At 41.7% G+C, this 23,646-nt stretch overlaps 1 protein-coding gene across 1 annotated transcript; it reads left to right on the top strand.

Moving 5' to 3' along the window:
* The first annotated feature begins 1,244 nt into the window (after positions 1-1,244).
* On the top strand, positions 1,245-23,197 carry mylipa (myosin regulatory light chain interacting protein a). Its single transcript, XM_079655310.1, has 7 exons — positions 1,245-1,484; positions 2,891-3,081; positions 16,404-16,589; positions 18,483-18,680; positions 18,840-19,004; positions 20,101-20,518; positions 21,764-23,197. Exons 1-7 carry the CDS (start codon positions 1,398-1,400, stop codon positions 21,953-21,955), a joined length of 1,437 nt encoding a protein of 478 aa, XP_079511436.1. The 5' UTR covers positions 1,245-1,397; the 3' UTR covers positions 21,956-23,197.
* The last annotated feature ends 449 nt before the right edge of the window (positions 23,198-23,646 follow it).

Here is a 23,646-nt window from a genome sequence, read left to right as displayed (position 1 = left end):
GTTTAATCAGCATAAATTGTTTTCTTGAACAGCCAGATAAAGAAAGTCCTCACACATGTGGTATTTATTCATTTGAAAGTCATCTCACTCTAAATAAGTGCTTTCATTCTGTAACTTAATGAGGAAGTGATTGTATCGGAGTCACTGATGCTGCATCGGGAATGCAGTGGTGGGAGAGTAGACAAATATGGAGAGGCACTCTGCCTTTACCCTAAAATGTCCCCTGGCAGACACACACAGGGCTTGGCTGAACACGAATGCCATTGCCTCCCCAGAGTAAGTATGACTCAGTGTTTGCCTGCAGTTTTCTGCAGTGTCTTCTGACCTAGTCTGTATCCAACTGTGGAAATTACTGATGATGAATCATTTATCACAAAAAGTTCCGATATTGTGGAAAGGATGCGGCTGAAATTGTTCTCTTCACCTAATTATTAAATCGTTCTTCATAAATCAGTCAATTGGTTACACACCAAGGTACTGTAGGAAACAAACAACAATGGAGTGATTAATTAGCCAAGGGGAAACATTTGAAATATTAATAAAAGGTTGGAGGTTGAACTAACTTGTGGAGATGCCATACAACTTTCATCACAATCTCATTGTGATTTGATTATTCTTCCTATCTGCAGCACTAAACACTAGCTATTTGTGCATGACAACAAATCCTCTCTTGAATCTAAAGACAGTTGAAGTTACCTTTATCTTAAACCTTTGATAACCTTCTTAAAAGTGTAACTTAAATTAAAAGTGTTATCCAAGCACACGTGACCCCAGTTCAAGGATACAAAGTTACACAAGCAGGGAAAGGTGGAGTTGGAAAGCCAACTGAGACCTCTTCATTAAACATTCATGTAAGCTTTGGACAGAGTAGCTTTGCAGGTTATTTTTCCAACCACGTGGCTATTTGTAGACTGCATTCTTATACATTATTCACTCTAACTGAGGGGGAACCCGTATACAAGCCATTAAACTCACCCTAAGGTCTACTGAAGTTCGTTCAAATGTCTATTTATTAGGAGCAGGTGAGTCAAAAAGCCACTTAGGCTTCACGCAACAGGCAAGCCAGGCGAGGGCACAGTGCACTCCTCACACTTCCTGACACGGGAGGTGAGCTCCAGCCGGAGAAGCGTGCGGCTGTAACGCGACTTCTGATTGGTTTAGGTTCTGCAGCGGATATGTGAAACTCACTCCCATTGGACAGCTGTACGAAGGCGGAGCCGTGCATGGCATTTCATTGATATAGCCTACAGCTGGTGGCTCCAGATTCGCCACACGGACTGGAAGGGCTATGAAAGTGACGAAGGCTTGATGTTGGGGGTTTTAAAGAAGGCTCGAGAAGTGTTTTATTTATTTTTTTAAAGGTGGCAAACCAAAGATTAGCAGAATACACAGCCAAAATGCTCTGCCACGTTACTCGTCCGGATTCAGTGGTGATGGAAGTGGAAGTTGATGCGAAGGCGAACGGTGAAGACTGTCTGAATAAGGTAAGCTGTGGTGGAGAACACATCACGTTTTGTTAATATAATACCTTTTTTAAAATGCAGTGTCATTGTCAGCATATAGATGGTAGCGATGATTTTGTTGCCTGGCGAAAGTTTAGATGTTCCTAAACTTCAGCTCAATTGTTAATTTGACTCCAATGTGTGGGTATAAAAATTGAGAAATTCAACGACGATGAATGCTAAATAAGATGTACCGGCTGCTTGACATAACATTAACTGTGGATATAATCTGTTAACACAACTATGGATACATCAGCCTTATTGTTGCACATGGGTACGCGGAAACAAAATGTTCTCCTGCGCGCATCGTGCCAAAAACCAAACATCTGTTCAGGACAATGAAACCTTAGGATGTCGAGTCATTCTCGAAAAGCACGACTTGATGTACATGAAGGAAAGTTCTGATGCATTGTGGTAACACTGCTGTCGTCTACCTGCATGGCTTAGTCAGAGGCAGATGGCTTTGTCCAGGTTACTTGAGTTCATTCTTCTTCTGCCTTTTGTAGGCACTCAGCGTTCTCGCTACTTCGTTGCTTGCTGACATTTACCTCTTTTCCTAAAGTGGACATAAACAGGGTGGCATGCGAACTTTTCCTTTCATCAATAGCCTTAAGTTGTTTTTTCCCCCACTTTTTAAAAAGCTACTTCAAATGCATGGCAACTTGCCGTGGGTATGAATGCGTTTTATCTCATCCTCCGGGCTCCCTGCAGACCACCACCAGCAGTTATGTAATAGACGCTAAGGGGGCGTGGGATTGTGGGTTTGATGAGCCCCTTTACCCCGAGAGAGCCTCCAATTTACTTCAATCCTATCGTGTGCTTTAGAATATTGATGGGTTTTATCTGTGAGAGTAGCACCAGGGGAGCAGAAATCCTAATGAACTAAGTGATAAAAGCAGCCCTATCTTCCTCCGCCTCTTAAATCTTGCAAAACTTTATTGATTCTCGGGAAATGTGTTGATTCTTGCCCCCCTATAGTCTTCTTCAATGACATTCAAGCCTGCTGTAAAAACTCGAAATGTTGAGTCGAAAGTCAAAGAAAGATGCACTTTCAAATAAACTGTAAAGCTACCTCTCTCTGATGTCCCATACACTCTTCAAATGACTGATAAGATCCCTTTTTACTCATTTATTTTTTCAAAATCCATTATGTGACCCTGTTTGTTAATAAATGTGCAATATACATACCTGGCTGCTATATCTTCATAACTGTTTTTTCTATTTTTTATATTGTGTAATTTTTGTATCTTTTTAAAACAAAAAAAATATGCATGCTTCTTAGTTAAGATTAAGCTGTCTTTGGCTCTTTTCTGCTGTAACACATGTACATTTCCCCTCTGTGGTACGGATAAAGGGATTCTGATTCTGATTCTTTAATCTCTTTCCAGGTTTGCAGAAAGTTGGGCATAATTGAAGTGGACTACTTTGGGCTGCAGTTCACGGGCAGCAAAGGAGAGAACCTGTGGCTGAATCTGAGGAACCGCATCTGTCAGCAGATGGATAACGTGACGCCGTGTCGACTGAGGCTGAGGGTCAAGTTCTTTGTGGAGCCCCATCTCATTCTGCAGGAACAGACGAGGTTTGTTTACCATCTCACGTGCGTGCACAGACTTTGTTTGCATGCAACATGAACGTCTTCACATTTGTTTATGGGCCTTTGAACAGATAAAGTTTCCACTTCCTGTTTGCAACATTATCTCACAACTAGTGAACCGCTTCAAATTTACCAGAAATCAAACCTAGATTATGTTTTTTTTATTGAAACACTTTTAGTAATGCATAAGACATGCAATAATGAGCACATGACGGAAAAACAAACTCGTTGTTACAGTTTCCACACCCTAATCTAATCACTGTGTACAATACAGTCGAATGCCCTGTAGTAACCTCTTCGCTGAGCCGGGGTTACTAAAGTTCGTTTGGGCAGGAAATGTGATCCAGCCGCCCTGGGGGTTTGTGTCGCTCTGCATCTGCCCCCAGGGATCCTCTGTGCGACAGCCAGAACCTCTGTCACTGCCCCATTCAACTCCAAATAACTTTTGTTATGCTTTTTCTGTTTCAATTGTTTGTGGCCATTTTTTGTCTGAACAAAAGCACACTCCACTATTCGATTTTCTTTTGCAGATGCTGTATGGAAACTGAGATAGGCCTGTGTCTAGCGTTTTTTCCTTCATAGGATATTATCAATATGAGTCTCTGTGTACATAGTGAGATTTATAATCATGTTTGAACGCACCCGGCTATACATTTTACGGATATTCTTTTCTGTGCTCTTTGAGAGATATTTTATCCCAGCTATATTTATTTTAGTAAAACAATGGCCAACCAAACAAAACTTCCCCTGGCAGTTTACACAATTATCTTAGTTTGAGGAAACAAAATATTTGAAACAAAATAACAAGTCTAATTCCTGACTCGGCTATTCATGTCCCCAGTTTCCTTTTAAAGTTATAAATAGCAATTGCTCTCGGAAACTGCCCAAAGACTTGTTTAACACACAGTGTCTGTGTGATGCTGTGGATGTTATTCTCACCTCAGGTGGTGCCATCATTGTTTGATACTGCAGGGTTGGAAGTTGGAACCATAGATGAGAAGGCAGGGCAGACTTTGGATGGGAATCTGTTTTGGTGGGCTGCTCTTGCCCCCTCTCTTTCACACTCAAACACAGCGTGCAACTAGAAGGGTTCATTAAACCGACATGTATCTGCCTCGGCCAGTAATTGCCTGGCATTCTGCTAAGCTCTGTTGTTCTCCACTTCACCACTGGCTCTCCTTCAGCTGTTTCTCTCATTGTGGCCTATATTCCACTTTTCCTTTTTTTTTCTTTTGAAGAAAAAAAGTGAAAGGCACGGGGGAGAGTGTGATCGTTGAAGACACTTGCCTGCTCTCTGAGCTCCACCAGATAAGCAGGGGTTATCAACAGATGGCTTGCGGGGTGGGGGTCATGGGGTTTGTACAAAAAAAAAAGGTGAGATAAAGATGTTAGATGGCAAGCAAGGGGTGCTGCTAATAAAAACTCACACATGGCACACACCAACATGCTGTCAAGTTATGAGTTTGATTTTGGCAGAGCCTTTCTGCCATCCGTCTGCTCAGATGTGATTATAAGCAAGCTCAACACAGGGCGAGATGTTGACAATACACAACAGGGCCATTTTGGGGACACTCGCATGTCTGGAGAAACTGCTATATCATTTAAATGTGTTGTGAAATGATACATGGCATTTCTGCTTCTCATTTCCTTTTCTTTAAGGTCCCATTTAACATATCCATGTTGTGGTCACCTTTGACCTACTTTAGGCTACCACTGCCTCCATGTTCTGAGTGCAGGCATGCTTCCAGGCAGGCAAGCATGCAGAGCTCACAATGGCAAACACATTGCACATTGCAGTTAGTCACATACCTCTTGGAATGAGTCCAATTCTTAAGTTGTTAAGTTGTTGTTCATTTAGATATGACACAACACCGCCTTATCTACTCTCACGAACAATGTCAATTTGTGAACGAGTTTTAAAAGTTAAAACCAAGCATGAGTTACTTCAGTATAAATATGAGCAGGAGTTAAGGTTCCCCTCAGAACGTACACACAGCAAAAAGGACTGCATGGTTCCACGACTCTCAGTGGAGCTGCGGGGAGGGCCTCTTTTTCAGCGCTCTCCTTATAGGCCTTATTACATAACCTGCAGTGCACTGGGCGCACAGAGCTGCTTATATAAGCTGCTGTGTACTCTGCTTCCACGTAAAGCCTCGCAGGTCACTTGCATGTTCTTGCTCACATGCAGCTGAATATTTGGGTACTTGCTTATGTTTATCTTCCTTTTCTTTGGTAGGGTCTAATTTACCTCGAAACTGCACTATCCAGGATAAAACCATAGTCATAGTATTTAAACCCATTTCCTAGACTCAATAATACCTTTGTAAACTTTTCACCTAGGTTTGGTTTCTACTACTGAAAAAAAGGCTGTATCTATTTAAGTTACACGGCTTAAGTTGAGCTCGATTACATGGCAGCCGTATCCTCTGCTTCTAAGACCCTATTTTCCTAATCTCATTGCTTAAGATTCTCACTCGCACAACTCTACCAAGCTTGTTTTATAAATCTCGTAAATGTCCAAATTATTGTGTAAACACATCTGATTTGCCCTGTGTTTCTGTGAGCATTCACTGATGGACACTTTTTTTAATTGGTTAAGGTATTCTGGCCCAAGGGCCTCAACAAAACAGCCAGTGTTATCTGGATCATTTAACCCCACTTGCCAAGGGGTGCCTCTGCTTTAAGTATGTGAATGTTTTCCCTTCATTAGCACTTGTATTTAACATTCTGATCAGGCAAACATTGGATGTCCTGAAAGGGCAAAGCTGTTGGTACAGGATGTATTAGAGGTCCTGATTGTTAACATGTTTACCGCCCCATGGTTTAAGCTTATGTTTATCTGAAATCTAAACAAGAAGCCACATTAGTTTTAACAAATGAAAAATCATTATTAATAATTGTATATTTATTTGCATGCAATTATTTTTATTTTATTCCAATGAAGAGTTCCTTGTTCCACCAAGCAGGCGCTAGCTAATAACTAATAATAATGCTAAGAAAACTAAAAGACAAGACATTTATTTCCCTAAATAGGACATAACGGTCTGGACATAATTCCACACTACAATTATTTAAAGCTAATTTTTAGAACTTTGCTCTACTAATGTCATTGCTCTCACATGACACTGTTCCTTCCTTCTTACATCACCCCAGGCAGTTCATAGACATGCAGGTCAGTGGTACTAGAGGCAGAGGTGATGGTGTGTGTTGACCTGCAACAGGGTGTTTCCTTGCCTTCCCCAGAGTGAATGGATTGGAGAGGCTTCAATTTAATGTAGCATTTGTAGAATAGATCAACTGAGAACAAATACAGTTGCCAGAAAAAGTATGTGAACCCTTTGGAGTTACCTGGATTTCTAAATAAGTTGGTCATAAAATGCCACTGCTGTCCAGGAAAAACATTGCTGCACGTTTTGAAGTTTGCAAAAGAGCACCTGGATGTTCCACGACGATGAAACCAAAGTTGAGTTGTTTGGAAGGAACACAAAACGCTATGTGTGGAGAAAAAAAGGCACAGCACACCAACATCAAAACCTCATCCCAACTGTGAAGTATGGTGGAGGGAGCATCATGGTTTGGGGCTGCTTTGCTGCCTCAGGGCCTGGACAGATTACCATCATCGACGGAAAAATGAATTCTCAAGTTTATCAAGACATTATGCTGGAGAACTTAAGGCCATCTGTCCACCAATTGAAGCTCAACAGAAGATGGGTGATGCAACAGGACAACGACCCAAAGCACAGAAGTAAATCAACAACAGAATGTTTTCAACAGAAGAAAATACGCCTTCTGGAGTGGCCCAGTCAGAGTCCTGACCTCAACCCAATTGAGATGCTGTGGCATGACCTCAAGAGAGCGATTCACACCAGACGTCCCAAGAATATTGATGAACTGAAACACTTTTGTAAAGAGGAATGGTCCAAAATTCCTCCTGACCGTTGTGCAGGTCTGATATGCAACTATAGGAAATGTTTGGTTGAGGTTATTGCTGCCAAAGGAGGGTCAACCAGTTATTCAATCCAAGGGTTCACATACTTTTTCCACCCTGCACTGTGAATGTTTACATGGTGTGTTCAATAAAAACATAAAAACATATTATTGTTTTTATGGTTTTAGCTTAAGCAGACTGTTTGTGTCTATTGTTGTGACTTAGATGAAGATCAGAACACATTTTATGACCAATTTATGCAGAAATCCAGGAAGTTCCAAAGGGTTCACATACTTTTTCTTGCAACTGTATGTTCCAATAACAGGTTTGACTTTGCAGGATACCAACAATTACATTAATAATAAAATACAACAGCCCTACAAAAGTTTTGAGTAACAATAGTATACTTGATATTCTGCATGATTCAGCTTAATCATCGAGCTTTTCTATCAAAACGTTCAAGGTTATTTATTCCGGTCACACACAAGTTAAAATGTGTAACTAACTGTTGCAGGCTAAAGAGACAATCAAGCCAAAGATCAATCAAGAAGCCTGCGGGCCTTAACCTCCCTTTCTTTATTGCCATGCTTCATTGTCGGTAATTAGTAGCTTTTAGCCTCCATAAGAGTTTGTTTCCTCCTGAACTGGAATAACCTACCCTGATTATTATTTTTCTAGATCTTTCCGAAGAACGACAGATTTGTTTTATTTGTTTGGCGCCTAAACTTTGATTGCTGTTCTTTAATCACTGTTTTACCATGCAGTACAGAGCACCAGCCTGCAACAGAAGGCAGTTAGCATACAAACAGCTTCTTTGTTTTAATGCTGTACAGCTTTCAGTTCAACTTGGAACAGAGCAAAGGCACATGCTATTTAGAGCTAGACATTTACAACGTTCTGATAAATAACACAATGCTAAAACTTTTCTTTTTAAGTTTAACCGTCTGACTTTCCATTCAGCCCACACCATGGGGGAAGATATTCAACAGGGTCTACTATAGTTCATTGACCGCTAGTAACCTCACAGCACACAGCTCCTGGCAGTGTGTCATTTGACTCGCTTACAAACCACATTGTTGAGAGCCCGACCGATGAGGTCTGAAACTCTTCTGGTGATTGGCTGGATGAGGTGCAGTCTCCAGGCAGAGGTGTTGGGTTTCAGTTTGTGGAGACGTTTTGTTCTTCTGTGAAATGAACAGGCTGACATTCTGCCTACTCGGGGAATAGACATTGAATTCGGGCAGAAATCATAAAAAGGAGACGATGGGTTTTATAGATGGGTGGAACAGACTAGAGAGGGTTTAGTTGACTTGGTAATGAGTGTCTGGTATTACTGCTTGATATAAAACTTGCAAAGATTTGTCACATTTTTATATAATAAGTTGCTTAAAAGGCCCTGAGACTGCAGTTTGGGATTGTATCTGTGTTGTATTTATGGTTCAAAGACTTGGAATACAACTGGAATAATCTGATCTCCTTAACTCGGCTCTGTAGCCACTGACCTATTTTGAAAACATTTTGTTTCCAGGGTGTTCAGGTCTGCTTTAATTGAATTATTCCAGCCAGGCTATCAGGAATTCAAACATTGTTGCAGCACTCAACATGACCTCCCTTTCCACTACAATCACTGTTTGAATACCCTTTATGTCTCCTTTGCTGTTAGCTTTCCCTTTTCCCCATTTATGAATGTAAACAAGTAAGCCTCTTTAGACTTTGATTATGGTTTATCTCCCTTGTAGGAGCAATGTGATGGACACTGTGTAATACACTAAAGCAGGGCACTGACTTACAGTGTTCCATTTGTCTGGTCTGAAGAAAGAGGCGATGACTGCAGGGTTCACAGATGACTGTATCATGATGCATGTGTATGTGTCTTATAGTAAAGTGTGTTAGTCACTGACATGGGGAATCCAATGTGCTGAATAACAGAGGAGTGGTCTAGCTGCTGGGGAAACAACTACAGTATAATCCTGATGCAGCATGGCATCTTCATGTCCCAACAAGAGACAGATTTCAAGTCATGAGATTCTGTCTAGCCTCGTCAGCATAAATAAAATGGTTCCAGACAAATCCAGTCACTCCAGATCAGTCGGCCTCGAATGGTGTGCCCACTTGGACAAACATTTCCAAAATCATTAAAACTAAAGTCTTTGAGTTCTGTGTAAACCAATCCATCTCAACCACCATGTTGAGAGTTAAGATGTATGGACTGTTGTCTCTCCGAAGCTCTGGGTGTAGGACGGACCTTGAAAATGCTGAGGCAGCAATTCAGCAGACTAACAGTTATCTAAGGTGAAGCTATCTGCTTTAATATAGAGGCAACAGAAGACAGCAGGGTAATCTTTACAAAACTGTTGCCCTTGTTGTTATCATAACCAGAGTTCGGCACTAAGCTTGTACCGAGAGCAGATATAGTAGCATTATATCTTCACCGGATCCTCAGTGGGAGAAATTGTTACCCTCTGATTGTGAAGCAGCTGTTTGTTGCAGATTGTCATGTGTTTGTGTTGTTTGGCTGACTGTTTGGCAGACCGAGTGCATATCTGATGCATCTCATTCCGCCCCAGGGAAGTCAGGCAGGAACAGCTATCGTTGAACTAAAGTTACCTCAGTTGCAGAACCTGTTCACCTGTTCCATCCCACAGCTTATAATTGGTGATTTATTCCCATTGGAAATTGATTTTTAAACTTCGGCTCAGCAAAGCAAACACCTGTTTACACATGGGTGCCCGCATGAACCCAGGAATGCACGAGTCAGATGTCTTGCCCAGCAGCCTGGTGGACAAACAGTCCACATCGTCACAGATGGTTGGTAAAGTGGAGCAGTTGAGGTTAAAGCTAATCAGTGGTGGAAGAAGTATGCAGACCTTTTACTTAAATAAAATTATTAATAACACACTGTAAAAATACTCATGTACAAAATGATGATGGATGTCAATAATGATCTTTTAATTGGCTAAATTAAACAACTAAGCTGTTATTGTACAATATTTCCAGTGAATTGTAATGGAGTTTAACTATAAACATACAAAATAACATGTTCCTCATTATTGTACATACAGTACCGTACTTGAGTAAATGTACTCGGTACATTCCACTCCTGAAACGAGTCAAGTGGCATATTGTGTCGACGACACCAAACTAACAAGCCAGGACTCGTTCTGAAGGAAGCTTTTTATGATATTAAATGCCTTGCTCAGCTTCACAGTAACCTGGATTTACATGTTCCAATCCCTTCATGAACTATAGTAACCTCTGCAGCCTGCCCTATAATAAACTGGAGGCAGACCTATTGTTTGCATCAGGCAGGTAGCTAACTAGCAGCGCTTCATCACATGACTCCTGCTGGGCCTGACACAATAGAGATCAGTGTTTGTGTGTGTGTGCGTTGGAGGGAATGGGATGTTTAACACCATATCAAAGCAGTGTTTGTTATGCCTGAGGCTGGACAGCTATGGGGCTTCGTTGTTATGGTCTGGCTTTGTCAGGGTGGTGGAGACTGGCTTTGTTTGTGTGCCTCATAGCTGCGTTTGCTACTGTTGCTGCTCCTTGGAAGCACGTGCATATGTGTTTGGTGAGGTGTGCCTTGTTATTGCACACTGAAGATGTTGCAAAACACAACTGTACATATTCTCTTATGCCCTCAGTTTTCCCTCAAGAGTCTGGCTTTGAGTCCCATAAGGAGACAGAGGAAACTCCATATTGTTCCTGTATCTCCCACGAGCATCTCAACACAACGCATTTTCTACGTTTTCAAAACACAATGAGTTGATCTTAACTTAATAAAGGTGCGATAAGTGCCGCCTTCCCCCTCCACTCAAGGGTCCCCTCTAAAATATCCTCAAGTCATGGTATGACCTGATTTGCACAAATGAAAATGTCTCTGTTCGCATCATGCTTCAAAGAGAACTGTAGCCCGAAGGAGTTTTCTTTTTCTTAGTCGGAAATAACAAGCAGTTTCTGGCGCATTCTGCTTTTTAGTCTACCACATCAGGATGCGGTCGGCTAAAAACTCAACAGCCATTTATTTTTTTTGTTCACACATTACATTGTTCTACAAAAACAACTTGTCTGCACAGCAAGCCAACCTTATACTTTCATTTCTGGCATTGTCAAGTCTGAGCTGAGTGTCTATAGATCAGGAGGGTTACACAAGGTCACTGCATCAGCACCGCTGCACTGGCTATTCAGGTATCTGATTTGAGATAATAACAGATGGCAAAGCCAGGATGTTAAAATTAAACAACTGAAGTCTACTGGCAATACAAAAGATTTGCAGCCAGTAAACAACATTTCCCAGTGACAAGCTGTCGGACTGGTTTGTCCGACAGCGGACAGGAGCAGCTGACTTAAGACTCTCTTCTTAGGGTTACTGTGTCATAGGTAATCTCAAGGAAGGATCAGTTTGGGTTACTCTAGTTCAGGGGTTCTCAAAGTGTTGATGAGTGAGGGCCAATTTAGGTACCCAATATTGGATTGAGGGCCGCCCAAGAAAAAACGGAACACAAAATTCCAAAACAAATATTTTCTTTATTGCACACACACACACACACACACACACACACACACACACACACACACACACACACACACACACACACACACACACACACACACACACACAGAGAGTATTGCGCTGGAGTTAGTGATATGCTGTGGATTTCCTGTCTTATCAGCAGGGCCCTGTTTCAGAACCAATTCCAGCTACTCAAGCACCACAGGATAGTCTCTGCAAGACAAATACAGAGAGACAGAGAGGGGGGAGGGAGAGAAAGAGACTTTTAAAATAGAAGCTTACCAAAGACCACAATAACACAGTATTCATCATCATCATTGTTATTATTATTGTTGTTGTATTTGTAACACAAATCGGCTATTATTGCCTGTCATCAACATACCTTTTCCTACTTTGAATGGGATTTATGGTGCTGTCGTCTGTTGGCTACTATTCCTTTGATGTCCGGTTCCATCTCCGTTGTTGCTATACGAAGGACAGCATGTAGATGGGCATCCGTCAGCCTGGATCTCAGCTGGGATTTGTTGATGGCCATGGTGGAGAAGGTTTTCTCACAAATGTATGTGCTTCCGAACAGAGAGGCCATTCTGATGGCATGTTGGCGAAGTGCAGGGTACGTAGATGGGGAAAGTCCTTTGTAGAACTCGATGAGATTCTTGTCTCGATATGCTGCTCTGGCCTCAGAGCTCTCCTGCAGGTCGATGAGCTCGAACTGCATTTCTGCAGGCTCTTCTTAGGGTGCACATGTGAAGGGATCTTGGAATAGGTTGAATGACTTCTCGTGGTCACTGAAGTCCGAGAAGCGGTGGTGGAATTCCTCTTGGAGTTTTTCCATGAGGTTGTGGTTCTTGTCTGAACACAGGTGATGTAAAACGTCACATTCACCTGCGAGCACCTTGCAGGCGGGGAAATGGGTTAGATTCCCCTCTCTGAGCTGTCCCTGCACTAGTTGAAGTTTTCGCTGGAAAGCTTTGACGCTTTCAAACAATGTGGAAATGAGCTTCCCATGGCCCTGCAGCTTCACATTGAGATCGCTGAGAAAGGTGTTCAGGTCAACAAGGAACGCTAGGTCACAAAGCCATTCAGTGTCACTTAACTGTGGCAGATCTTGTCCTTTTGATTGCATGAACTCAGCGATTTCTTTCCTCAAATTAAAAAAACGCTTCAGTGTGGCACCTCTGCTCAGCCACCTGACAGCAGTGAAGTATATGACGTCACCAAATTCAGCCTCTGATCGCACCAAAAAAGTTTTGAATTGACGGTGATTCAGACCTCTGGACTTTATGAAATTCACTGTCTTGACAACAATGTCCATAATATGTTTCATTTCAAGCGTATGAGCAGCAAGGGCTTCTTGGTGAATTATGCAGTGATATTTGATTAGGTTCTCACCTCCGTTATTGGCCACTTTTGTCGCTGAGCAAAGAGACAGCGCCCGCCTTTCTCCCGACCATGGCTGGCGCTCCATCTGTTGTGACACCGACCATGGATGTCAGCTCCACATTGTATGCATCGAGACTACGACACACAGCATCACAAATGTCGATTCCCCTTGTTCTGTCTTTGATACTCTCCATGCTTAGCAGTTCCTCGCCTATTTCAAAGTCCTCCGTGACCGTTCGAATGAAAATCAGTAGTTGTGCAGTATCAGAAATGTCTGTACTCTCATCCAGTGCTATAGAAAAGGACCCCTTGCCTAGGCCTTCCACACGTAGTCCCAATTGCTCTTTGAGATCATTGGCCAGATCTTCGATTCGTCATGTCACTGTGTCATTCGATAAACTTATGTCACGGAACTTTGACTTTTGTTCAGGGCATACAATGTCAGCCACTTTCAAAATGCAGTCTCGCACGAATTCTCCATCACTGAACGGCTTGCTCCGCCTGGCAATTTCGTGAGCTACCACATAGCTAGCCTGTGTTACAGCTTCACCGAATTTTGCAAGATTTGTGAAAACTGACTGCTGGGCAGTTAAACCTCTTTCAAGTTAAGTTCTGCGCTCCTTGCCCATGAACTTGTCATACATTTTATGATTGGTATCATAATGGCGTTTTATGTTATACTCCTTGAGCATTGCATTCACCTGCTTGCAGATGAGGCATATCACTTTATCCGACCCCTGAGGTAAAACGAAGTAAGCGTTGCTCCATTTCTCCTGGAACTTCCTTTTCTCCTCACTGACAAAACGTTTTTTACGCGACGGCCCTGGCTCCTCCATCTCGCTTACACAACGAAAACTTCCAACAAATGTTGTTTCCGCTGTTCACGTGAACACTTTGCCGCCTTTGGGACGTGCATCCAATCAGGGAGTGAGTTTGGGGATGCTCGCGCTGGGGGTATTCAGTGGAAATAACAGTGTGCCTGAGTGTGGACGTTGGGAGAGACAGCTTGTTGTTTTATTATTGTATAACCGGACTTTTGTGTGCGTTCATATACTTAACCACACACGCAAACACACACACTCTTTCTCTGCCGTTACATAGCAGACACTACTTTATCTGTCAAGTTGTCTCCGATGCCACCACAACTTCCTGTCAAACACGTTATCTCGCCTTCAAAATAAAAGCATGCAAACGGAACTGGAAGTTAACCTAAATTAAATCCAAAATACACATAAAACTACAACGAAGGCAACAAAAACAATGCAACATCTCCTTCATTCTCAGAGGACACAAAGTTGGGTTATCTACAGACAGTGACTAGCTAAAATCGCTAGCTAACTCCCGTTTCTGATAACTTACAACAGATTTTCCGCTTAACTACAACTCGCGAGATTTGCGAGATTCAGGTTACCAAATAAGGAGTGAGAGTGACGCGTAGAGGAACCGAAAGCTGCGCTAGCCTCCGGTGGCTACCATAATGCTATCATTTAGTTTCTCCGATTTTTGCACAAAAATGGATTGATGGACCATCAATAAATAAGCCATGCCTGCTTCATGTATGGAAGAGGACCAGCGCCTCAAGAAAGCAATCATATCATCAGGTGTGGTCTCTAACATTTATAAATTATTATCTAGGGCTGCCCCGAATACCTATTCTCCTGTCCAACTGTCCTGGGAGCATACCTTGAATATCTCTCTGTCTGCTTTGCAATGGAACTCCATTTGGCAGTCAGCTATGTTCTCTTCTAAATGTGTAAGATTCAGGATCATACAGTTCAAAATTCTCAATAGAGCTTACATCACCCCTGTTACAAAATCCAAGATGGACAATAAACACAGAGATTTATGCTGGCATGAATGTGGCAAGCGAGGTACATTGTTGCACCTACTCTGGGAATGCCCAGCGGTAAAAAAACTTTGGTCAGAAGTAATATCCTTATTGTCTGAATCTTTAAAAGTTAATTTCCCTACATGTCCCATTGCATGTCTACTGGGTCTCAAGCCAGATGGCAATCCTGCAAGGACTACCGATCGGCTCTGGACATTGGCCTGTTTAGCCACAAAAAGACTCATCCTATTAAACTGGAAGGAACGCAAACCAGCCTGCTTTACTAGGGACTCATGGCTGAGGGAGTATCTGGACCTACTGAACATGGAGCGTGCAGCTTCTCTGCTGGGGGATTTTGAGGGGAGACAGGAGGATTGCGGTTCACTGTCCGCAGCTCTCCTATCTAACCCTGTCAATATGGCATCTCCTGTGTAATGTATAATGTATTGTGTATGTAATGTCCTGTGTATGTCACAATCAGCTGTCTTAGGAAGTCATCCTTGCATCCACCCCCCCCCCCCCCCCTCCCCCGTTACGTTTTGTTTAGTTGTTTGTTGTTACATGTTTTGATGTACGGTTTGTTATCTGGAGCAATGTCTGTTAAAAAAAAAATAAAAAAAATAAAATAAAATTTACTGTACTTGGGGTTTAACAGGTTAACTATCGCGGGCCGCCAGAAACATTTCCGAGGGCCGCCATTGGCCCGCGGGCCGCACTTTGAGAACCCCTGCTCTAGTTCAACACTCTTCATGAAAGATTGAGTCATTCAGGTTGTTATTCCTTTTGACGTTTTGTCTCCTGCTGCTAGAAGGAAAGAATTCCTCACATCTTCTGGTCAAAACAATGGAAAGGACCTGCCGTTGATTATTTGTATTGAGCATTTAGCTGTTTTCCTTTTCCACAGCATAACTCAATGTTCTCATTTATTAGTTCAGCCCAAATGGTAGCAATTGTTGTTTTTGACCAACGTTAATCTTTGAATTATTTTCCCAACTGTCAAATAAACACAACTTTTTTTTTCCCAAACAAGAATTCCCTCTTGCCAAACAAGACCAGTGGAGGCTTGTCTTGAAATAAGCATATTGCTGGAGTGTGGGGTAACAGCCACAGAGACATACAGGATGCCAGCCATTGTAACTAATTTCCATTATTACATTCAACTTGAGACTTATCAAGGTCATGTATTGGCAAAGCAGATACAATTCAAGCACTTTTACCTTCTGACTCACCATGTTAAAAGTCCAAGTACTTCCCCTACTGGGAGAGAAACTACTCTCCCCCTCTCCACTTCCACTTTTAAAGCTGTCAATTCACACTTAAGGAAGTTCTTGTAGTTTTTTCTGAGGAAGAGATTGAAAAAGAGAAAGTGTCTTTGTGGCCACCGACCAAATATCACAGTTGCTTTTCCCTCTGCTGCTCACACACCCCCCTGGCTCATGTGGTGCAATTCTGGCTCGGTAATGACCACCTGCTCCGGCCTATGTGCTCCAGATGCCCCGACTCCTCAGCTTTTACACATTTAAGAAATGCAATGGCTGACATGACTTTATCTAAAATATATACGTTGCCTTAGGTTGTTGAATTTATTAACCTAAATGGCAATTCAAAGATTTGGCATTTGACCAATGTATTATTCTCTTCTCGTCCGACAGACACGTGTTCTTCATGCACGTGAAGGAGGACCTCCATAACGGGCACCTACGGATGGGCTCAGAACAAGCCGAGGAGCTGAGTTCGCTCCTAGCACAGGCAGAGTTTGGGGACTACAACCAAAACACAGCAAAGTACTGGTACTCCGAGCTGTGTGGAGAGGATCCCAGCACGCCCACCATGAACAGGTACATCACTCTTTAAGAAAAACAACATTGGCCTCTAGAAAAGCATGGAGAGTAAATTCCATGAATGCATAAAAACATTTTTCTTATTGCATTTCTGGCCCACAATCGTTCTGTTCTCTCTGCATTTTACTGTAATAGAACCCCTACCCTGACATGAAACCACCACTTATGACGTTGGAATTTTTATTTTACACAAGACAACTGGCATTTGAACACATAACCAATAGCCCCCTATACATACAGTACACGTTAACAAGCCCTGGCTAATAATTAAAACCTGTTCCCTCCTGAATCTCTGCCCCCCTCCCATCTCTGAGGGAGATGGTCTATAAAGATATGATATGTAAATAAAAGGTCTCGAATAATCTGATGTGGCAGCTGGTGTTCAAGGAAATGAGGACATGGAAGAAATCAAAAAGCAACAAAATGCTACACTGAGTTTACCGGTGGTGGCTTTAATACATTTGCAGCCTTTTTATATAAAGTGAAGAGGTGAAAGACTTTGATTAGGGGTATCTCTCACGCTTGTCTTTTCAGCTAAGATGCGCACGCACACACACAGATCAGTCAAACGGCAGCTGACACGAGATCAGATAGCGTGTGTTTGCACAGTTTCACTAACATAACCTCCATACTGTAAACCTTGAATGTTTTCCCTGCAAACAAGAATAGGGTAACATAGTTTTGCTACTGCAAGGTTTTGGAGTCCAAGAGCATAGATCCCATTGCATTGTGTAAAAACAGCAATGCCTGTCCCACCTAGAACTTCTGGGAAATGATCGAAGAACTACTGCATTGTCTCTCTTTCCAGTTGCTGTCTTTGAGTAAAGAGCCTTAAATAATACAGTAGGCAAGTTTATTTATATAGCACCTTTCAACACAAGGCAATGCAAAGTGCTTTCCAAAAATGAAAAGCATTAAGAAACATATTATACAAAGGCATTTAAAAACACTCATTTAAAAGCAAATATATAAAATGACATTTAAAAATACTCATTTAAAAGCAAAGATAACAAAGGTACATGAATAAAAGTTACAGTGCAGTTTCAGACACACATCTGAAATGTTTAGGTCAATCATTGCTAACTTTTTAGCAGAAATAGTTTTCTATGAGCTCACTTTCTTTTTTAACTTATCCTTTAGTTATTTCTAGTGTTTCATGCTAAACGAACCCCCCTTTGGAAAATTCTCATCTGACCCCATGGTACCTTTTTTTTGTTTTTGCCGAAACTATCCCTCTTTTTTAAATGCACATTAGTTAAGTTTACCTTTTGTTGGTGTCCTCCAATTATCAAGCCTCCTCTCCTAACTGCTATAATAAACTATTTGACATGTGCTGCATTGAAACAGACCTCCACTCCCCCAGCCTGCTATGTATGCACGTCCTTGCACTTCCAAAAAATGACTAAAATACATATTACGTTGGGTTTTAAAAACAAATGCCATGGTGTTTTTTTTTATATACACAAAGAAAGTACCCAAAAAACAACTTTATTACAGTTATAAGAATATACTCAAATTTGTACTTGTACCACAGCTGGGCATTTGGGATTTTCCAGCAATTTTCCTGAAATCAGCAGGCTGTTACTATTGCTAAAATAAGCTTTCAGCTAAGCTGCCCAAGTATTGATCTCATAAGTATAGTTGTCAGAAAGAACCATTTTAGCATCAGTTCTCTGTCTGAGGGCGTGTTAACTTTGACAGCTAAAACACTAGTGTGTTATTCATCCTGCTCGTATAATACTCCCGCCACACCGGTTGCACCATGGTAACAATGTGATCTGTATGCTAAAGCTTGTGTCAGAACGATATTTCCAATCTGAGCTTTAAAGCTAAATAAACTCAAAGGGTTTTCTTTTTTTCTTTTGTCTCCCCACCCGTCTCCCTGTGCAGCATCATTTCCAGACACAAGGCTCTGGAGGGTTTGGGCCCGGGCTCTGTGGAGTACCAGGCCCTGCAGCTGGTCTCCTCTCTGGAGCATTACGGTGTGGAGTGGCACTGGGCGCGCGACGCAAACGGCCAGCGGCTTGCCATTGGAGTCGGCCCTGAAGGCATCGCCATTTGCAAGGAGGACTTCAGTTTAGTCAACAGGTATGTTTCAACTAGACAAATGCAATTAGCTCTGTGTACTTCCATACTAATAGTACTCTTCATGTTGCAGATATACATATTTTTGGGTTTTAGGACAGAATGTGTTATTGAAGAATATTCAACATGTAATGGTTTCTTCCCATTTTGCTCCATCTTTAGAATAAGCTATCCAATCATCCAGATTGCAACCCAGTCGGGGAAGAGTGTGTACTTGACGGTAACCAAGGACACAAATGACAGCGTGGTGCTTTTGTTCAAGCTGATCAGTAACCGGGCAGCCAGCGGTCTGTACCGAGCCATTACAGAGACACACGCCTTCTACAGGTGAGAGATAAACAACATACTGTATTCAAACCCAGATCAATGACTAAGGCTATACAGCTGTACAGTCAGAATTAAATATATTCAAGCCTGTTTAATAACTACTCAATGTTCCACTGCCTTACTTAATTAAAGGTACCATAGACATGTGGTGAACCAAGATATCAATTAAAATATATTTTGGGCTAAGCTTCTCAGTTGATTTCTGTTTTTCTTCATGTCTGTTTACGCTCTTCGCTACAGCTGTTAGTCATTCATAAACCTGACCTTAAATGTGTTGTGTGCACATTTGTTCTGCTCTATTTAGCACGTAGTTGCTCCTGAGTATGCACTCTCACACAATTGTACACATTGACCAACTGCTGGTACAAATTCTGCAAAGTGGGACCCATAAAACCTGTAATAGACCTGATCAGTGTGCATGAACAGGGAGATTGTGCCGGGCCATCTTTAGTAGAGTCGGAGAGATTTGAGTCTGTCAGAATCTTGCAGTGAGCAGGAACAATTCAAATGGCTGAGCTATAAAATTGTTGTCAGTCAGTCACAGAGGTACAAAGGTACAAAGACAGCTCTGTCCTTTTGTTTCAGGGATGGGTTTTAGCTCAGAGTCTGGAAGGAATGTCTTCTTCCTGCTTTCTCAGAAACAAATGTTTATCTCATAGCAGTGAAGGTGTTCACAGGATGAACATGAGTTTCCTGAATATTAAGTGCAAATGGAGTATTGGATAAACAGACATACCCTCCACAGTTTGGGGAAGAAGAGGCTGTACATTTATATTCAATTTAATAATCCACTCCTGGCACAATTAATGTATATATAATATCCTGCTTTATATTTTGTTAATGTAAGTTTGTATTTCCACATGTATATTTTTTACTTTTTTTTTAAAATGCTATTTTATTTCTATTTGAGATGTTTACATTTTGGATTGTTTATTTCTAGTCTTTTAATTTCTCTTATGTACTATACCTTGTCTTCCTATGCTGCTGCAAAGCAAACATTTCCCAAATTGGGATCATTAAAGTACTTATCTTGTAAAATGTTCAAATGCTCTGATTTTGCTAACTGTAATCACATTCTATCTTATTTCATTTCTAGGTGTGACACAGTAACCAACGCAGTGATGATGCAGTACAGCAGAGACTTTAAGGGCCACCTAGCTTCCCTTTTCCTCAACGAGAACATCAACCTTGGCAAGAAGTACGTCTTCGACATCCGACGCACCTCTAAGGAAGTGTACGACCAGGCCCGCCGCGCCCTCTACAACTCGGGGGTCGCTGACCTGGGCTCTAGCAGCGGTGAGCGCTCCTCTCCTTCACGCTCCCCCAGCCGAGACGACCCCCAGGACGAGGGGCTGGACTGCGGCAGCTGCCAGCAGAGCAGAGCGCTGCAGGAGCGGCTGCAGAAGCTCCGGGAGGCTCTGCTGTGCGTGCTCTGCTGCGAGGAGGAGATCGACGCTGCGTTCTGCCCCTGCGGACACATGGTGTGCTGCCAGAGCTGCGCAAACCAGCTGCAGGTGAGACTGTTGTTCCCTCTCTGTGTGTGTAGACCAGGAAGACTGATGAGTTTGTTTATAAGCCACGTTGGGGGGGGCTTTATCATTAGTGCGGTTAGCATTTCCACTTGTCATATTCTGAGAAATGACCACTGCTGGTATTTGCTATAGATTCAAAGGTTTTATTGTGATTTAGCTACAGTGTAGAAATGGCAATGACCTGAGCTCCTCCAACAATCCAACATATAATACACAAAAATAAAAAGTCTATATACATGTAAATAGAATATGATATGTACAAGAATGGAATATGAAATAATGTAAATTAAGACACATTTTAAATATGGTTTATTGCGTGGATAACTATATTGCATATGCTGATGTCAACACCACCTTAGAAGCAGTATTTTATTAAAGTGAAGTTTGCTTTGTTTTCCTAAAGCTCTTTAATCATACTTTTAAGTTTGAACTTCCATCCTTTTTTATAGTCCTCTGAGCAACATCCAAAGCTCTGCTTGCTCTCTGCTGACCCCTCACTTAATCAGCAAAATGTTGCCCCTCTTTCTGAAGCCAGAGGGAGTGTGTGAGTGTGTTTTATGGAGGGATTATAGCAGCCAGGCAGATCTTACTTCCATTTACTAAGAAACGTGACCCAGGTAATGAGTCAGTAGAAACTCAAGGAGAGTTCCACAGCTTTCAGCGTGATTATGGAAGCTGTTTTCCCATTATAGCAATCCATTACAAGCTTTCCTGATTTTAATATTAGCTTGTGTTCTGAAGGATATTTGCCAGCATGTCCTTCAGTCTTAACATTGGCTTGATGACCCGAGTGGTGACTCATTAGTTGCCTTGATGGCAGTCAACAGTGCTCTCCACGACTCATTTGATTGGAGAGCAAGTTTCCGTGACACCGCCTACTGTGTGATAACGGTTACTTATTTTGTTAGCTTGCCTTCCACCTTTAACTTTTGCTGGCTTTGACACATTTGGCTTAATATCATGCATCTGCTGGGAAATGTGGGTTGACCCGATTTGTCACATTGTTAACTTTTCTTAGGTCATTTTCTCTCTTGGAAGTGGCCAGGAAATGTGTTTGAGGGCTTTATTGTCTCAAGATCCCTTTGATAAGCATAGACAAATATATTACCAACGTTTTATGGGACATTGAAAGAGTTCACGTCCTAGTGTAACCACCTCAAATGTCCTTAAAGCGAGTAAACAAACAAACACCCGATGCTTACTACTTTTCTCTTTCCTGTCCCTCAGCTGTGTCCCGTGTGTCGGTCGGAGGTGGAGCACGTGCAGCACGTCTACCTGCCCACCTGCACCAGCCTGCTGAACCTGACGCTGACCGACAACCACCAGCACCGCAGCCCCCCCGCTCCCATCCACAGAGAACTGGCTTCTCCGCACAGCTGCTCTGCAACAGAGTACGAGCACAAGATCTACCACACATAAAGACAACTCCACCAAACTCCATTACGAACACTTTGAAGCAAAACCAGCCAGATTGAGGTTTCACGAAAAAAGAAACATTCCTCGTCCATCTGTGTTTCCTGCCTGGAATCCAAGAACTACCAAACATTCAGAAGCTCGTGAGCATATTCAAAGATGGACACACTCAAACCACTCCCTCAGTTAGTGTGTGTGTGTGTGTTATTGTCATTTCCCTTTGGATTGTCACTTTGTCTTGTTGGTTCTTAGTATTTGTTTGCATGTCATCTGTCCAAATCTTATTTTAAGATGGCCCCTGCCACAAGATGATTTTAGATTAGGCCCTTATTGTCCTTTAAGTTATTGCATCAGTTGACCTGGTACAGAATTGTTTTATTCATTTGTTTTTTCTTCGTTCCATATCAGACTCCTAGCCCCAGAACCATATCGTAAAAGTATGTGCTTAGAAATGCCTAAAGCATTACCCGTCTTTATTTTAACTATTTGAAATTTTAAAGCTTCCGTTTTTGGATTTGAGAACTGAATTTTATGTAGAGTGAAATCTGTTTTTAATCCATATTTAATTTCTTGTTCTCTATGCCAATTAGGGGGTCTTTGGAGGCTAAGCAGCTGCTCAGGGTGTTTCGGTGCATACTAATCGGGTGCTAAGGCCATCATGGTCCAGTTTTATGTGATCTCTGGATTAAATGTGGTTCTTTTAGCAAACTAGAAATGTGACCTTGAGTGGGAAATGCAGTATCTTACTTTCACAAAGGATGTTGGATTTTTCCAACAGCAGCTGCTTCCTCTAAAAACCTCAGCTATACATTTCTTTCTCGAGGGTGTACTATTGAGTTCCTGTTTCGATATTCTTTTAATGGGTACTGGGAGATCTGTCTGTGCAATACTTGCTTGCTTTTTAAAAGCTTTTCAGTTTTATTTAATTTCAAAAGACTATTTAAGAAAACAAAAACATTGTCACTTTACCAAGGATGTTTGTAGAGGGATTGGCCTTAATGTAGCAGCGACATCGTGTTTATTATAAACTTTCCACAGACTTTTTTTCTGGTAAGAAAAGGAAAACTTGTATTTCTTTGACGCTGACTCGATTAAGCTCAGTCGCAGGGGAAGGACTTTTATTTTTCACATTGTGCAAGTAGCGATTTGTTTCTGTTTTCTGAAGCAAAAGCCACCAGAAATAAATCCTTTTTATATATTCAGTTTTTTTAACAAGAGAAAGTATTAATAAAGTTTTTTAAAAACAAACTGCATTTGTCTGACATTATTGCATGTTTTGTCAAATAAAAAATATCTTGACCGGAAGGCTGTGGAGCCGAAGATCACTGGGTAGGAAAAAAACCTAATTTTTCTTTATTTCCTTTTTAACCTGCCTTGTCTTGTGAAGGCAAAATACGGAATGTGTTCATCTCCTTGGGACTGAGATAATCCCTCAAATAGCAGAAAAGAAAAAACATTCTGTTTGGTAAAAGTGCTCACAAATGTCTACCAAGGCCATGAGTCGTTTCTAAAGCTTTAAATGGGTAAACAAGCAAAAAGAAGTTGAATAACTGCACTTGGCTGACAAGTCATTTCTGTCACAACACTCAAGTTGTTCCCTTAAGCCGATTTGCTGACGGTCAAAACTGGAATTCCCTCAGTCAAACTGCTGTCTATAAATTAAGTCTTTATTTATATATTCTATTTCTTAACAAGAA

Source organism: Notothenia rossii, assembly GCF_949606895.1.
Source record: "Notothenia rossii genome assembly, chromosome: 10".
Taxonomy (NCBI): Eukaryota; Metazoa; Chordata; class Actinopteri; order Perciformes; family Nototheniidae; genus Notothenia; species Notothenia rossii.
Note: the sequence above shows the minus strand (reverse complement) of the source record. Positions and strands in the feature narration are given on the sequence as shown.

Coding starts and splice junctions, on each gene's coding strand:
- mylipa (XM_079655310.1), top strand. CDS start 1,398: ATGCTCTGCCACGTTACTCGTCCGGATTCAGTGGTGATGGAAGTGGAA. Junction 18,681..18,839: donor GACTTCAGTTTAGTCAACAG/GTATGTTTCAAC, acceptor CTCCATCTTTAG/AATAAGCTATCCAATCATCC. Junction 19,005..20,100: donor GAGACACACGCCTTCTACAG/GTGAGAGATAAA, acceptor TTTCATTTCTAG/GTGTGACACAGTAACCAACG.